We start from the raw sequence: 11,396 nt of genomic DNA on the forward strand, positions 1-11,396 counted from the left end.
AGATTTTAACGGGAAATTGCATTTATCTGATCTTTTTACCAACTAATAGAAATACCTTTTGTAACTGCATAATTAAGTGGTAATCAGATTTAGTAATATATCAGGGTTTTTTAACATAGTTTTTTTTAACAATTGCTACACTTTGAGATAGAAATCTGGCTATCTAGTCAACAAATTAGCTAAAATGTTTTACTATCCTAACGTTCTTTACCGTCATGCCGGTTGTTTCTCCACAATCTGGTAAGACTTGTGTGTCTGAAGTAACAAAGACGTGATGGCTAGGATAACAGTAGCATATATATGCAATTTTATTTTATTTTATTTTTTCCCTTCATGAGTATCTGTAAATCTGTAGATGAAAGAAGGAATGTCTATCTTTACTGTGAACACTGACAGGTTGGCTGCCACTAAAGGCATCAGGATAACTAGAAGGGAGTTCCTCAAGGTCAACATCGGAAAAACATGGTACGTTATCTAGCCTAGCCTCGTGTAGCCTAGCGTAGTTGCCTGCGCATCTTAGGTAGTAGGGGTCTCCCTCCCTGAATTTACATACTGAAATCTTAACACCCCATTACTGAATAACTGCAAAGTTAGTTTATGATAATTAGAATAGTTTCACGTGCTTGGGCTGTGTCCAGTTTGTAATAGACCACTGAGGTCTCCGCGCTCTCACACCCCCCACCCCCATTTGTTTGAGGGAGGGAAGGTGATAAAGCGGCCTGTCACGCCTTCGGGTACACAAAAATGTTCCTAATATTATACGTTATTGACCTTTGTACATTTTTAATTTGATTATTTCAATTATAAGGTCGTTAAAGCCTCGAAACAGGACATTTGCTACAAATGCTAGCTCTGCGCGATGAATTGGTGTAACTGGCTAGCTAATAAGCTCTCGTTTTAGTTTTTTTCACTTATTGTTTCCAGGTTGGATTTGTCAACCCAAATTTATTTCTATTTATTATCCAGATGTCAGTTAGCTAGTTAGAAGAATCTTGCAATATACGATATGACGCACTTAGTTAGCTGGCTAACGTTTTTCGTGTGATCCCGACAGGATAAACCTTTCCCTCATAGTCATATCTCAGACTACACTGCGCAACCTGACTAGACTGAAGTGGTTATAATAGGTTGTTGTCGTTATTATTGTCATCTGGGACAACGCTGCAGTTTGTTTCAAATTATTTAACCCACAGCGGTTAAGGTACTTGACTTGTATTCAGAAGGTTGTCGGTTCAAATCCCACCACTGTCTAGTTGCCACTGTTGGGCCCCTGAGCAAGACCCATAACGCTCAGTTGCTCAAGTTTTACTCATTCATAATTGTATGCTGTTTTGGATAAAAGCATCAGCTAAGTGCTGTAAATGTAATGCGATAATCCAGTGTGATTTACTTATCAGTATGGCCGTACATGTGCACCCTACAGTTCCAACCCTTGACCTTTGTGTTACTGACACTACCAGGCTGGGGGATTGCTGTATTGGCATTTCATCTACTAATCAAAAGTTCAGAACTTATCTAATTTTAACTGTTTGTATTTTTTATTTTTTTTATCACAGAGTGCAATAAAGGAAATTTTTGAAATGTGCAACTTCAGTATTCAGATTTTCAGAGATCTCAATCTCCCGGCAGTAAAAATGTTGAGATTCTGGTCTTAATGTTTTATCTTAATGGTTTAACTAATGTGTTAGTTATTCAGGAGCGAGTTTAAGGATCACCAGGAACATTTCACATTTGTGCCGCTGACTGCTAAGCTGCTGAAACAACCTTTGACAAGCATTACTGCAGACACACACTGCATGAGGTTACAAGAGGGAGACATGGAGTGTCCAGTGGTTCCTTAAGTTTTAAGTCAAGAACTCTGTGTGTGTGTGTGTGTGTGTGTGTGTGTGTGTGTGTGTGTGTGTGTGTGTGTGTGTGTGTGTGTGTGTGTGTGCGTGTGTGTGTGTGTGTGTGTATGTGTGTGTGTGTGTGCGTGTGTGTGTATGCGTGTATGCACACGCAGTGAGGATATAATGGACTATGTGCTAGTCCGGGTTCCACCTCTTCACCCAAGCCTACCACGTCCTCGATTCTCTCTCTACCTCTCCTCTCAGCTGCAGTATGGAGTGGTCATTGTCTACCACCGACAGTGTGCCTTCCTACTGGGTAAGATGCTCCTTTCCTGAGCTTCACAATGTTCATTTTGTAGGTGAAGGATTAAGGAGAAATGCCAGAAAAGGTGTTTCAGCTCTCGTTTATGGCACGCTGTACACAAACACAAAGACCAGTCAAGAACACAAAGGTCCAGTCAGGAATCCATAGTGACCCCTTCAGTGGGTGTGGTACTGCAGCTGTTGCGGCTTATTCAGAAGCGTCTGTTTGTGTGTGCTGGTATGTATTTATTCTGACTGTTAATCTGGTTCAGTTTAAGTGTGCAGAAGTTCATTCAACACTGGTAATATGATTTTTTCCCAACAGTGCTGTAAAGCATTCTGCATCTGTTTTTAAACACCTCTCAGACCAAGAACATTTTCACATCTGCTTGAGCTTATATTCACTACAGCATCGCGTTTACAGCAGTTTCCTCTGTCTTCTTTTTACTAATTGTGCTCATGCTGTAGCAAAGGCAGGCAAATGGCCCATTATCTCAACACGAATACATTAGCATTTACTGATCACTGACCCATCCTGCATTTGCTGCAAGAGTCCATGTTTACTTGTAATTGCCTCTCAGTTTTACTGTTTTAGCAGCAGAGAGGATGATATACTTTGAAAAATTTCTTCAATTGGTTGCAAATGCTATATAACATTGTGAGAGTCATTTTCATTCTTGCACAATGAAATACTGTGTAATGCTTTATGTGTCGAAGTTTTCTGTCATTCTGACTAAATTCTAATGGGGTTTTAGCATGGCTCACTGTGAAAGGCTGGAACAGTGCACTGCTATATAATGACTCTTAGGATCAAGATGAATTTAAAGTTGCATGTTATATAGGCGTTTTAAAGAATTATGTATAAGTTTTATGTAAGCTATGGTGTGGGCTCTACATGTAACTAAAACTGAGGATATATTGAACATTTTTGAATTCCACTATTATACACTATTAAATTACAGTTTGGAATTGCCAAAGTTCTGAGTGGGCCAGATGGTCTCAGCACAGAAAGCGTTTCTTTGTACCTGAGATAAGGTGATATTGTCAGGGGGGCGGGGGAGGATTTGAAACATTTGCAATAAATCTCAGCTTATCTCTCAAGCAGAGGTCGGCAATGAGATTAATGTTTGAGTGCCGTATGTTTCTCGCCCAGTCGTGGTACAGTCAGTTATCAATCACAGTGGCCCAAATTTCTGTTCAAGACCTCAGGAAGGCAAGTCCAGACTGTACTATTGGGAGGGCTGTGTAGGCAGGTGAGATGATATAAAACTGAATAACATGGAAGGGAACCAACATGCAATAAAACAACCTTCAAATAGTTTGTTTGGTCAAACACTAATTGTGTTTATTGTGACCGATCTCTCTCTAGAGGAGGTCCAGAACACCATTGAGCGCCTTCTGCGTGCTGAAATGCACTCGCAGATTGACATCCAGGAAATGGACAGGTCAGTCTCAAGAACTTCCTGTTACTAATGTGTTTTATCCTGTCACATACTTATCACATGATTCTTCAGAGATCTTACAGTCATGATAGGGCATGACTGTTATGACTATTTGACAGCTCAAGTACCCACATTAGGCTTGGCTGGTCTCTTATAGGTTGGCTCTGGATATCCCTGACCCGCTGTTCCTGATGGAGGAGGCAGGGGGAGCTATAGAGCCATTCTTTGGAGTAATGGGGATTGAGTATGAGTTGCCTAGACCCTGTCAGCTACCACAGGTTAGGAATTGGTGTGTATGGCATGTGCGCACACCCCCACCCCACACACACACACACTGATTGTTACACACAATGCAATATTAATGCACATGAATGCATACACATGTATATAATTCTCTGTTGCCTAAAAAAATGTTACATTACACACACTTTACCAGTCATTAACCCTTGTTATTTGAGTAGAGTTATTGTTATTTATTGTTCATTTTCAGTCATGGCAATTTAAGGAGACTTCATCTCCAGAGATCGCATGCCGTCCGGTGACTAGTAAGCAAAACACAGTCCCAATAGGTGACAAAGTAAAAGAGGTTTCCCTTAACCACTAGCATCTCTGCAGTTTTTCTTACACCTGCCTGTGTATCTTTCTTTGATTGTGTGTGTGTGTTAGCGTGATCTATATTAATTCAAACATCAGCTCAGCACATATTCTCTCTCACCTTCTGAAGGCCTCACTGTCTCTCCTGAAACAATTACCATCAAAGATAAGGAGCCACCGAGCATCCTCACTGCTGAGGTAGGTACAGTAACACTTAGATAATTCTTTCTATATTTTTATCTCAGGCTTCTGAACTCCTTTAGATTTTGTGAGCGGTTTGCCCACGCCGGACCCATGACTCGGCTTCCTTTGAGTTTCCCTACGCAAATATCCACCCACAATGGCAAAGCTGTTCGCGTCATTGCCATAAAACGTGAGCTCGGCTGCCTAAAGCAGTGCCCACGTCGAACTGAGTCACCCCTTGGAGGAGCAGGGCCTGTAACATGCATCTCAGCTGTACTTACCCACACGCGCCGCTCGGGTCTTCCCCGTCCACCAACCGCTGTCCTCCTCCCCCCCTTCCCCAACCCCTCAGTTTGGCGGTGCGGAGCTGCCCGAGGTCACGGCCCTTCAGATTGAGCTGCTGATGCAGCAGGAGGATCCCTTCCTCCTCACAGGTGATGCAGACACACTGACGAAACGAGTGGATGCGTCACTGGACGGGCGGATGGACGTTTCTCTCTTCTCTCTTCGTGTCAACAGGTGAAGTGGAGCACGACGAGAGAGAGAGGGTGGGCGAGGGGCAGAGATGGAGAGAGGGGAAGGCTGCCATGGTCCCTACGGAGCAGTGAGTAGTACAGAGACGAAAAAGAGGCTTCGCTTAGTCTCGCTTAGAAAGTCAGCAGTACACACAGGAGTGGACTGGATATAACTGGCTCATTTAACATCGGAGGGTTATCAGTAGCTACATGAAAAGGCAAGCAAAACTAAAGTTGTGACTTTGGTCATGCAGTGGCTCACAGTACACAATAGACAGCACACTGCAACTGACAACAGAACTTTAACACTGCAACAAAGACCCATAGCTGAGTACTCATACTGAGTACACATTCACACACCCACACACAATACGAATACATGTACAAAAAGTGTAGGGTACGCATCTGGGGAGTAGGCCAGGTAGCAATGCTGAATATAACCGAATAAAAAATATATAATACAACAGGAAAAAAAAAAAAGGTTCAGTATAAGATGGTGTGTGAGTTAGAACAGCTGTGTTCATGTGTGTTAATTATTCATGAGTGTAATGGCATGTCAGACTGCTGCTTTTCTGCGCCCACTTTGGGCTGAAGTGCTATAGCCTGAGGGGAAGAGCTGGAACAGGCGATGGCCAGGGTGTGATGGGTCAACAATGACTCTCTCTGCACACTTCCTGCTTCTTCAAGTGGAGAGTTCGACTAGGGTGGACAGGTTTTTCTGCAGACCTGATGATGCGCTGTAATGTTTGGTGGCAGAACTGCACCAGACTGTGATGGAGGTGGTGATGACAGACTATGACGGCCATGTCGACCTGACCCAGACTGTGATGGAGGTGGTTATGACAGACTCTATGATGGCTGTGTAGACCTGACTTGACTGTGATAGAGGTGGTGATGACAGACTCTATGATGGCTGTGTAGACCTGACCAGCAGCTCCTGAGGCAGGTTCAACTTCTTCAGCTGAATAGAAGGTCTCAGTCTCACACACTTCTCTCTTCTAGTGAGGAGGCTGATCATCCAAGAGCAGGCTCACCGAGTTGGGTGAGTTTGTTGTGGTGCAGTTCTGGGACGACACTTTTGAGCTGAGCTGAAGTCCCAGAACAGAACTCTCACACAGGTCCTGGGCTGTTCGAGGTGTTGGAGCATGAAGTGAAGCCACATGTTCACCATTGGTCCATGGGCCTGCTGACCCAGTGTGCAAACTGCAGTGGATCCAGTACGGGGTTTGCGATGTGTTAATATTAGCCTCTCTAAGAATTTCATGACCACAGAGGTCAAGGCAATGGACCTGTAGTTATTTAGTACCTTGATGACTCTTCTTTTGTGGATGATTATGACTATGGAATGTTTGAAGTAGGCAGGCACCTCACACATCTGTTGAAGATCTGTTGTGAAGACAGGTGAAGGTTGGTCAGCACAGACTTTCAGGCAGGAGGGCTAAAACACCATCTGGGCCTGGTGCCTTCTGACCTTCTGCACACATTATCTACACAAGTCTTCAGCACAGTCAGAGCTGGGGCGGGGGTCTGTTCTTTCTGATGTGAGTTGAATGAGATGTAAATGAGGTGGAGAGGTGTGTGGTGGTGAGCTTTTCAGACCTGCAGGAGTGTGTATTCAGCTCACTGGCCTGCAGTGATTTGCTCACTGATGTCTCCATGCTTCTCCAGACAGTTGACGGGTCTCTGGCTGACAGCGTATTGCTCGGCTTACTGGAGTAGCTCTTGCTGGCTGATTTTATTTCTTTAAAGTGTCTCCGTGTCTATATGCCTCTATGCCAAGGGAAAGTGTGAAGAGGTATATAGGGTGTGACAGATTAGCATGTGGTGTTTGAGTATATAAGGCCAAGCCTGTGAAAGCCTGTATGTGTGTGTGTGTGTGTGTGTTTGTACCCAGATTGAAGGAAACAGTGGACAGGTCTTGGATCATAGAGGACACTGGACGACCAGTGGAAGTTTTCAAGCAAATGGTTGCCATGGAGAAGACCCCTCCCCCCTTAACCGTACCAGCCATTAGTGAGCCCAGCGAGAAAGATCTTGAACAGAACCAAGACACAGAGTGCTCAAGTAGTGAGGTGTGTGAATGTGGGGACGTTTGTGGTGGGTTGTCGTGTCGTCCGTGACTTTGAGCCTTTCCTTACTTGTTTTCTCTCCGTCCTTCTCAGATTCTCATACCAGACGGGGTCGCGCTTCCAGAAAACCGCCGCCACCACTGCCTGCGCAAACGCCAACTGATCTTCGCTGACCAGCACATGCAAATTTCCCAGCATGCAATGCGAGAACAAATCAGTAATCCACTGACTGAGACTCATGCATTGGTATGCTTTATGCATATGTTACAAAGTGAAAAATTTTACTGTTACCATGGAGACTGACTATCGGTGTAAAATGCAGAATGTCATCTTTGGAGGGGACGCACGGGTCCCGAGAGCAGGAGGAACCACACACAGGACTGGAACATCAGAACACACCCATGTTGGGCAGCGGGAACGCCATACGCGCTGCTCGCCTAAGCTATACTAGTGTGTTTGGAGTGTATAGTAATAAACATGGGGTGTGTTTTATGGTGATTCTAGTGGAAACAGATTCTGACAAGTGAGATAATCACAAGGTAGCAGAGGCACCCTGGTGGTTTGTTATAGCTAAGCACAGTAACATGATGTACAGACACAGCGGCACACAGCTGGCCAACTAACAACTGAGGAGCCAACTGTCCGATTACTTTTGGTCCTCAAAACCTCTAAAACTGGGAGAAATTTTGTGTAAAAAAATGCAGCACTTCCTACAAACTTTAACCAATATGTATGCATACTATTTGCATTAAAGCCGACCGTCTCCATGGTGATTGTTCTTTCAGATCCAGAGTGATACTGCACAGAGTACAGAACCAAAACATTGTGTCCGGTTACACGCAGTCTGCATTATGGGTTTGCATGATGCACTGACTAACCGTTTGGAGAAACCTTGTATTCCTATTTGGTGCTTTGAAGAGGCTGTGTACTTTTTCACAGGGAATGGCTTCTTTCACCACTGTACCTTTCTCTCTCTCTCTCTCTCTCCTGCAGTCTGATGTCCTGCTGAAGGTTCCTCCCACGTTCCGGTTCTCGTCCACAGATCTCCTCAGCTCTCCTTGCAACTGTAAGTCTTCACACCATCACATTTTTAGGGGCTCTAAGCACAACCAGTCAAATTATGTAAATGCTGTTGTGACTTCAGGGACTTCACACTCTGTACAAAGTGGCTTACTTTACCGTTTGTCAGAGTGACTTATCTTACCCTTAGACAAAGTGGCTTACTTCTTGGAGTAACTTGGGTTGAAGTTTTCCTGCCTTAGACGTTTGCTTTAACCTTAAAACTTCATGAAACCACACAAAGCAGCGTAATTAAACTGATGGCATTTACAAAGATAATTCTGCTTCCACACTCGGACCGACACAAATCTTGTCCCACGTGCCCTGGCAGCCCTCTTCCACCCGGATCTCAGGTCACTGTGGAAACAGTGCTGTCTCCTTCCCCTGAAGAAGAGACAGCGCCTGCAGGAGCGCAGCGAGCCGTCCGAGATGGAGAGGGAGCGGTCCGTGGAGGAGGACAGACAGCAGAGGAGGAGCGAGTCCAGCAGGGAGGTTGGAGCGTCATGGCAACAAGCTGCACTCCATCAGAGCTGCCCATTGAGGAAGCTCACTTTTTAAGGCCTTAAAGCCATATCACAGGCTGTCAGGCTGCAGCCAACGGTGTCGCTCTTGGGTGAGACGCTGTGCTCATGGTACCGCTTCTCAGGCAGGTTCTTTGTGCTTCTTCTACTTCAGGTGCTGCGAGAGTCTTCGGAGGCTGGCCTCCTCCTCCCTGAGGTCTCAGGTCAGACACCACAGTCAACGCGATGCAACCATGCAAACTGAGATGAAACCAGTTTGAGTCAGAGTCAAACAGTTCATTTGTTGACTGGGGTCACATGATCGGGTGTAATCGTTTCGCCAGCTTTATGCTTACCGTGCATGTTAGTCATGCAGAACAAAAGTTGTGCTCCTGTAATTTACCTGGATGGGCAGGTGACGTGTCTGTGATACGAGGCACAAATCCCAGCAGGCAGAGTAGCACCAGGAGCTACAGCGGCAGCCTGACTGTCTCCGGTACTGGCACGTTTCTGAATTAAGCCCAGTGCAGGAGAGCCTGCTAATTTGGACAGAGCAACATGCCGAATGTGTGAGCAGAAGATAAGCGTAAAAGCAATCAAAAAGATTAACCTTCCCACACTCCTACAAGCTGCTAGTCCATTGTTTAATGTCCCACGGTATGTGGCTTATTGGTACACAGGCCTGTGCTTAATATATGTATATAGTACCCATGTTTGTTATTAAAATGACTATATCATCGTATGTCTTTATGCTTTCACCTTCAAGTGGACCATTTTCTTCAGGCTCTACCTTTGTCAAACTGCTCCTGGGACCATGAGTAAATGCAAACAAAACAAGATGGAGTATTCACGCACTCATGAATGTAGTCACTTTGTAGATAATAATAATATAATATTAATATTACATAATATTCATAGCATGCAAGGGTAATGACCAAAGGGTGCAGCACACTGACCTGGTCATGATGGAGAAATGTTTTTGTAACAAAAAATACAGCATGAGTTCAGTTTGAAGGGCAAAAGTAGAGTTTGACCACAGCATGTAATTATCTACCAGTACCTAGCTATTACTAACGTTAAAGAAAAGCTGATCTGTTACCAGGGTTACTGTAGGTTGTCATGTGGAAGAAAGATGACTCTGTAAACCTGCTTTGTGACAATGTAAAAGAATGCAGATAAAATTTGAATTGAATTGAATTTAAGTGAAAGGTAAATTACAATGCGTTTGTGTGTGTGTGTGTGTGTGTGTGTGTGTGTGTGTGTGTGTGTGTGTGTGTGTGTGTGTGTGTGTGTGTGTGTGTGTGTGTGTGTGTGTGTGTAGCTGCCTCTGATGTGGTACTGGACGAGTCAAAAGGAGACTCCTCTCAGAATGACCTCATCACCCCCGTCAGCAGAAGGTAAAAACAAAACTTAACTTTCACAGACTGACAGAAACATAGGGAATAAGACCACTCACAAAGCACAGCCATCAGAATCCGTTAAAACCTGCCAGGTGAGTGTGAAACTTCATAAACTGAGATATGCTACAGATAAGTTTGAGGGTGTAGCTGGCTATGTACTGAAGGTATGTTTGAGTGTGCACTGTGTACAGCTGGATTTGTATTGCTGGTGTGGGTGGCCATTTACTTAGTTCAACGTGATCGTAAACATGTAGGTTTTGATATTTTGTTTATTTCTTATTTGAAAAAAATAAAATTAAGGCTTGGTTTGGTTACTAATATTAAGGTTAGACATGGGTTTAGGTGTAAACAAACCATTTTGTTGCTGCAGAAGCATAAAATGGGTGTGTGTGTGTAGGTCCCCTATGGAAGAGGGTGCAGGTGATATTGGAAGAGGCTCCATGGAGATGATATTGGAGGAGTGTGTGGAGCTGAACACAGCACCTGAAAAAGGAGAGATCACTCCACACACCTTACTCAGGTGAGCTGTGTTAATGAAATGATTATATAATGGTTAAATACCCATCGGCCAATTTGCTCCACTCCATCTCTTACTGACAGGATGCTGAACACGTACCTCCAACACTATGGGGAAGTCTCTTTCCACTCACTGCTCCCCCCAGAGGCAGACCGAGGCATTGTAGCTCATGTGTTTTACAAAGTACTAGGTAATGTGTGTGTGCACATGCAGTCGTGGATATGGGATTGTGTGTGTATGACGATGCAGAGCTGTGTGTGTAAAACGTATATTCTTGGACTTTTCAGAGCTACGTGTGTGTGTGTATGTATATGACATGTTATTAGACTGCAGGGGGGTACATGTGTATAACGTATGTTCTTGGACTGTGCAGAGCTGGTGTGTTTAAAAAAGCTGTGGGTGAGACAGACTGAGCCATATGGACTCATCGCGTTCAGGAACACACCACTGTAGACACACTTAACCTGCGTACTCATCTCTGTGCATGTTTTAAATGTTGCACTTACATGTTTTGGGAGAAGACAGAATGTTCACTGAAGTACTGTGTTACTTCTATTAACAAGAATGTTTTTTATCTGATGAGTTACAACTAAAAGCAAATTTTTGCAATTTTTGGTTTTAAGTACAAATTTCTAATTCAAGTTATTAATTGTTACTATATAGGTTTTTAAACTTTTTAAAAAATCATTTTTTTAAACATTTTCTATTAACAGTTTTATATTTAATATTTTCTTTTGCCTAATCTTGTTCATTACTTTTCTACTAGTTTAATACTGCTGACCTTGTATTGGGTGACAAATGAAAAAACCCATGAAGTGCTGTGATGCAGAAACAGCATTACGCATTAAAGAGTGGGAACATGTAAATAGACTTAAATGTAGGGTGTTACATGTACACAGAAAATAAATATTAGATTTTATTAGCTAGAATGTTTTCTTAAATCACTACTAAAAGCAAAAAATGCAACTATTTAAGTACTGAAGTT

General features: G+C 43.6%; 1 protein-coding gene across 1 annotated transcript; it reads left to right on the forward strand.

Moving 5' to 3' along the window:
- The first annotated feature begins 184 nt into the window (after nt 1-184).
- On the forward strand, nt 185-11,001 carry rec8b (REC8 meiotic recombination protein b). The gene is made up of 20 exons (XM_035530702.1): nt 185-240; nt 397-465; nt 2,003-2,145; nt 3,502-3,577; nt 3,732-3,852; nt 4,065-4,119; nt 4,299-4,366; nt 4,704-4,785; nt 4,871-4,955; nt 5,427-5,503; nt 5,623-5,728; nt 6,761-6,930; nt 7,042-7,181; nt 7,929-8,001; nt 8,326-8,486; nt 8,670-8,718; nt 9,816-9,891; nt 10,292-10,414; nt 10,495-10,601; nt 10,785-11,001. Exons 1-20 carry the CDS (start codon nt 185-187, stop codon nt 10,862-10,864), a joined length of 1,917 nt encoding a protein of 638 aa, XP_035386595.1. The 3' UTR covers nt 10,865-11,001.
- The last annotated feature ends 395 nt before the right edge of the window (nt 11,002-11,396 follow it).

Source organism: Electrophorus electricus, chromosome 10 (assembly GCF_013358815.1).
Source record: "Electrophorus electricus isolate fEleEle1 chromosome 10, fEleEle1.pri, whole genome shotgun sequence".
Lineage (NCBI taxonomy): Eukaryota > Metazoa > Chordata > Actinopteri > Gymnotiformes > Gymnotidae > Electrophorus > Electrophorus electricus.

Bases quoted from the DNA above. Each gene is read 5' to 3' on its own strand.
- rec8b (XM_035530702.1), top strand. From the start codon at position 185: ATGTTTTACTATCCTAACGTTCTTTACCGTCATGCCGGTTGTTTCTCC. The intron at 466-2,002 runs GTACGTTATCTA...ATGCACACGCAG, and splicing joins GTCAACATCGGAAAAACATG to TGAGGATATAATGGACTATG. The intron at 6,931-7,041 runs GTAGTGAGGTGT...TTCTCATACCAG, and splicing joins CCAAGACACAGAGTGCTCAA to ACGGGGTCGCGCTTCCAGAA.